At 36.0% G+C, this 6,207-nt stretch overlaps 1 protein-coding gene across 1 annotated transcript in view; it reads right to left on the reverse strand.

Moving 5' to 3' along the window:
• The window catches only part of LOC115218597, a 114,824-nt gene extending 111,922 nt beyond the window's left edge, over nucleotides 1–2,902 (reverse strand). Inside the window, exon 1 of the mRNA XM_029788493.2 lies at nucleotides 2,576–2,902. Within this exon, the coding sequence (XP_029644353.1) occupies nucleotides 2,576–2,666 (91 nt within the window). The 5' untranslated portion in view covers nucleotides 2,667–2,902. The remainder of the gene's footprint in view (nucleotides 1–2,575) is intronic.
• Between the last annotated feature and the right edge of the window lie 3,305 nt (nucleotides 2,903–6,207).

Raw genomic sequence — 6,207 nt, forward strand, 5'->3', positions numbered from 1 at the left:
TAAATATTATATATATATATATGTAAAATATATAAATAATATAATATATAATAAATATATATATTATATTATATATATATATTATATATATATATATATTATATATATATATATATATATATATATATATATATTATATATATATATATATATATATATATATATTATATATATATAATATATATTATACTAAAGGAACAGTATAAAAGTGTGTTCACATCCCCTCTGGGGCACATGCAAATCACAAACCAGAAGTTTTCTTTGATGCCACAACACTCCAAAACCAAACAACAACCATCGACCACATAGACATAACAGAGAGGGATGTAATATCTGCCATAGTAGAAATGAGAATAACTCAGCTGCTGGACCAGATGGATCCCAGCAGTCCTCCAAAACATGCAGGCATGCCCTAGCGGGACCACTGAAGAAGATCTTCAGTGGTTCCTTGGCTAACGGTAAAACTGCCCAGGGCGCTAAAAGAAGGCACCATATGCCCTATCCACAAAGGAGGGAGTAGAGCAGAGGCCAAAAACTACAGGCCAGTCTCCCTGACATCACACATAAGTAAGGTCATGGAACGAATCATCAGAAAAAAACTGATCCCGTTCCTCGAAGAAACTAATCGTCTCACTGACACACAGCATGGCTTTCGCCCAGGAAGAAGCTGCCTTACGCAGCTGTTACAACACTACGACTGGGTACTGAAACAACTACTGGATCGCTCACAGGTGGATGTGGTATATCTCGACTTTGCGAAGGCCTTTGACAAAGTCGACCACGGAGTGATATGTCACAAATTACTCAGACTCGGCATAACAGGAAAAGTAGGTGAGTGGATACATGACTTCCTGAAGGACAGAAGCCAGATGGTTGCAGCCAATGGAGCCCTCTCGGGAGAAGACACCAATAGCAAGCGGGGTGCCACAGGGCACAGTCTTGGGACCCTTGCTGTTTTTGGTGGCGCCCTCTGACATGCCCTTGGTAGCACAAACACATCCCTCACTAGCTATGCTGATGACACAAAGGTAGCACAGGCAATCAAAAACCCAGCTGATGCTGACCTTTTACAACAAGATCTGGATGCCATATACAAATGGGCTGAAGACAACAACATGCAATTAATGCTGGTAAATTTCAAGCCTTACAATATCAAGCTGTAAACACATATACATTACAACACAACTATACGGTCCAGGAGGGATCGAAATCCCAGTATCGAAATCAATACGGGACCTGGGGATAGACATGAGTGACGATGCATCTTTTTCTTCACACATCGCGAAGGTGGCGACAATGTGCAGACGACTCACTGGCTGGATCCTGAGGACATTCCGGACAAGAGACTGCGAGACCATGTTGACACTATGGAGGACATTTGTCCTAAGCCGCCTGGACTACTGCTCCCAACTGTGGTCACCGCATAGTGTCAAACTAACCACAGAGCTTGAGACAATCCAAAGACATTTCACCAAGAGGATTTCCACCATGAAAGAAAAGAACTATTGGGAGAGGCTTAGGGAACTCAATTTGAACTCCTTGGAACGAAGACGAGAGAGATATGCAGTGATATACATATGGAAAATCCTGGAGGGACTGGCACCAAATTTTGGAATTGAGAGCTGTTCCAATCCCCGTACAGGACGTCACTGTGTGGTGCCAAAGGTCCCGTCTTCCACATCCAGGGTAAGGAGCAGATACTGTAATAGCCTGGGGTTCAGGGGCCCTCAGCTGTTCAACAACTGCAAGAAAACTAAGAGATCTACATGATGCGGATGTGGACATTTTCAAAAAACATCTAGACAAGCTGCTTCCGGGATCCCAGATGAACCCACTGCAAGGTGCGAAGGTAACCTAAGGGCAGCAGCTACAAACTCTCTCTTAGATCAGTGGCCAGCCACGGCAAACTGGACTTAGAGAGGGTAGCAACAAGGGCGGTGCCCCAACATGGCCTCAGCCGGATGGCTGAATGAAACAAGTAAAAGAGTAAAGAGTATATATATATATATATATATATATATATATATATATATATATATATATATATGGCGATGTTTCGCTTGTCGTAGCACAAGTTTTCGTCGTCGATTTCCGTATGTCTGGGGAGAGTCATACTGCCTTGATATATGTTTGTGTGTGTGTGTTCATACATGTGTAGATTTAGATATAGATAGATGGATGGATGGATGAAGAAATTGAAAGTTATATCAATGAAAAGACTAAAAATATAAACAGATAAATGCATACATACATATATGTAAACACACACACGTACACATACATACATTGATTGATTTTACGAGAGACATGTAGAACTAAATGAAGTTTACAAAGTAAGCGTGACAGAGACACGGGAAGAAAGAAATGAAAGAAAAAAGGAAAAAGAGAGAGAGAGAAAGAAATGAAATAAAAAAGGGGAAAAACGCGAGAGAGAAAGAAATGAAAGAAAAAAGGGAAAAAACGAGAGAGAGAGAGAGAAAGAAATGAAAGAAAAGAAAAGCGAAATGAAAGAAAGGAATGAAAAACAAGAATGAGAGAGAAAACAAACGAAAGATATATAAAGTTTACAACTTACCTTTCAGTTCTGCTGTGAAATTTGTTGAAGATTCCGCGTAAATTAAACAGAGAGATATCTGTAGTAAATACCACCAGCGATACGATAGCATTTTCTCACGGCTCTTTCATTCAGTGGCACAACATAGACTGCAGCTGGTAGCTTACAAGTTCACAAGTTTCTCTGAACTGTCAATGAGTGTGTATGGAAGTGTGCGTGTGTCTTCGTGTATGTATGTGTGAGTGTATGTGTGTGCGCTTGTTTCTGTATGTGTGCGTGCACATCTGCCCTGCCTTTTTGCCTCTAGTGCGTGGAGTGTGTACATGTGACTGTATAAGTTTTCGTAGATTATGTGTACGCGTGTGTATTACATCTATCTATCTATCTATCTATCTATTATCTATCTATCTATCTATCTATCTATCTATCTATCTATCTATCTATCTATCTATCTATCTGCCAATCTCTCTCTCACTCTCTGTATATATATATATATATATATATATTATATATTATATATATATATATATATATATATATATATATATATATATATATATATATATTTTGGTAGTTATAACTTTGTCCCTCTTAGTGTGAGGCATTTATGTGTAATAATGCCCTCTATACAATATAGATATAATTAATTTGTTCAAAAGAAAAAAATTATTTTCGAATTCTTTTCTTTTATGAGGTTTTCACGCTAACTACCCGATAATTTCTTGTTAAGATTCCTTATTAAGAGGTTATCCTCAATTGTTAAACTTATATATATATATATATATCTATATATATATATATGATGAAACAAGTTAAAAGAATATATATATACATATATCTATATATATATATATATATATATATATATATATATATATATATATATATATATATATATAATATTAAGGTATGTAGAAAAATACAACATGGACAAGAACGTATAACTCATAGAAGACGATACAATAAACATGGACAGGACATTCGAACCCCTCAGTCTTCAGTCAAGAACCGGATCATCGTAGTAATTTCGGCTGATTATAGTAAATAAATGGCACAACTAAGTACCGATATTTACTGGAAATACATACGTGGTGAAGCTACACATTAGCGTCGTATTTTTACGTTCGCTATTTCCAGTAAATATCGGTACTTAGTTGTGCCATTTATTTACTAATTTGTGTATTTTTCCCTCACGGGCTACTTTTTACTGGAAGGCAATACTTTGTATTGCATTACTGATATTTTGAAACTTCTTCACCGTTTCTCGTACTGTTAGCGTTCCGTATTTCAGTCGGGTGTGTGATTAATGTGTGGTAACATCGTAGATTCGTCTTGGTATATGTTTGGCTGAAGAAGGTAAAGCAAAATATGGGTGAGAGATATCTTGCAAAACCTGAAACCTGCAGGTACCACATTATCCATTTTCCGGTGTTTCATCTTTCAGATGTTCTCCCTGGAGGTACGACGTTTTTTTCTCTATTTTGTTGCACACACGCATTTTTGCTATACATACGCGGTGAAGCTACACATTAGCGTCGTATTTTTACGTTCGCTATTTCCAGTAAATATCGGTACTTAGTTGTGCCATTTATTTACTAATTGTGTATTTTTCCCTCACGAGCTACTTTTTACTGGAAGGGCAATAATTTGTATGCATTACTGATATATATATATATATATATATATATATATATATATTATATATATATATATATATATATTATATATATATATATATATATATATATATAATATATATATATCTATATATATATATATATATATATATATATATATATAATATATATAATATTATATATATATATATTCTTTTACTGTTTCACTCATTTGACTGCGGCCATGCTGGAGCACTGCTCCAACGGGTTATAGTCGAAGAAATCGACCTCCGGGACTTATTCTTTGTAAGCCTACTACTTATTCTGTCGGCCTCTTTTTGCCGAACCGCTAAGTTACGGGGCCATAAACACACCAGCATCAGTTGCCAAGCGTGTATATATATATATACTAGCATTATGACTCGTCGTTGCCGGGTCATAGTGCTAGTGCATGTATATATGTGTATATATATATATGTACATATTACATCTATATATATACATCTACACATAAAATACAAAATACAAAGTTATATCTTGATATCGTTAGTGATAACAATACTCAAAATATATAACAGACTGGAATTGTAGGCCCGTCTCATGCAATTTCGATCAATTGTATCCTGTCCTCCCTCTTGTATAGAAGTGTGGCTACAATCCAGCCTACCTCTACGTTTGTGGGGACATTTAATTTTTTATCCGGGACGTCCTACGTCCCAGATATAAAGGTAAAATTAAAATATTTCCACTTTGCAAGGTTCGAGTCGAGTACTCCCTTGCACGCTCCGTTGACTCGAACCTTGCTTCTATTGTGGCGAATTTACTGCCTCTGGTTAGATATCTTTCATAGTCGCACGAAGACACTTTTCGATGGTGCTTTCCTCCAGGTGTTCAAATCTTTTTTTTTTCTCTATATTGTATACTTTATAGACGATAGTCTTTTCTTTAATTTAATTTTTTATTTCGTTTGGTGGTGTTATCCTAGATTCACCATCTTTGTCGGTGATCAATCCGAAATAGGTTTGTATTTCTTCCATTTTAATTTTAATGAGTTCGCGCCCGCCGACGGCTGCAGCGAAATTCATTTTTGGACTTACTTCTATCGAAGGCATTCTAACAAAACTACTTCCGTGTCAATTTCCCCAAAATATTGTCAATTTCCCCAAACAGGGACACAATTCAATTTTTAAACAATAACCAAAGCTTCTTCTCCCAAAGGGGGAGGGTTACAGTTTACAATTATTTAACAAATGCAACACATCAACATTTCCCTTACGAGGAACCAACAAACGTGATAACAATAGTTAACAGTAATAATAAGAACAAACCTTACAGTGAATCAAAAAACAGTACGCAGTTGAAGCTATAGTCCTTTATGTATAATAGTCCATCTGGACTATTCCATTTCTGCAGGCTAATTTTATTTTTAATTTATTCCCATTCATGTGAAACCACTTATTCAAGTTCAAGTCATTGATGCAACTTTATACCAATTGCTATTTTTACTTTTATTATGTTACGATTATATTATACTTTAGTTTGATTTTAATTATTACTTACTACATATAATTCAATTGTTATTATTATCTCTAATTTTTATTGTTAAAGTGAAAGTATCTGTCATAAAATAGAGAAATGTTTTTGTTTCACTTTTAACACGTAATACTGAAATAGTGGAGAAGATACGATATTGCTATGGGCTCGCCCTAGGCAAGAAGTTGAACATTATTTTGCCCATGAAACTACATGGGCCCTAAGTAAGGCATGTGTAAAATTTGAATGAAATTGGTTGTGTAGTTCTCAAGTTTTAGGGAAACACACAGACAGACAGACATTCTCAGTTTTATATATATAGAGATATACAACGGGCTTCTTTCAGTTTCCGTCTACCAAATCCATTCGCAAGGTTTTGGTCGGCCCGAGGCTATAGTAGAAGACACTTGCCCAAGGTGTCATCAATGGAACTTAACCCGGAACCATGTGATTGGGAAGCTAGTTTCTTTATTTCATTACATTTGCCATAAAGACAGTACATAG

Source organism: Octopus sinensis, linkage group LG13 (assembly GCF_006345805.1).
Source record: "Octopus sinensis linkage group LG13, ASM634580v1, whole genome shotgun sequence".
Lineage (NCBI taxonomy): Eukaryota > Metazoa > Mollusca > Cephalopoda > Octopoda > Octopodidae > Octopus > Octopus sinensis.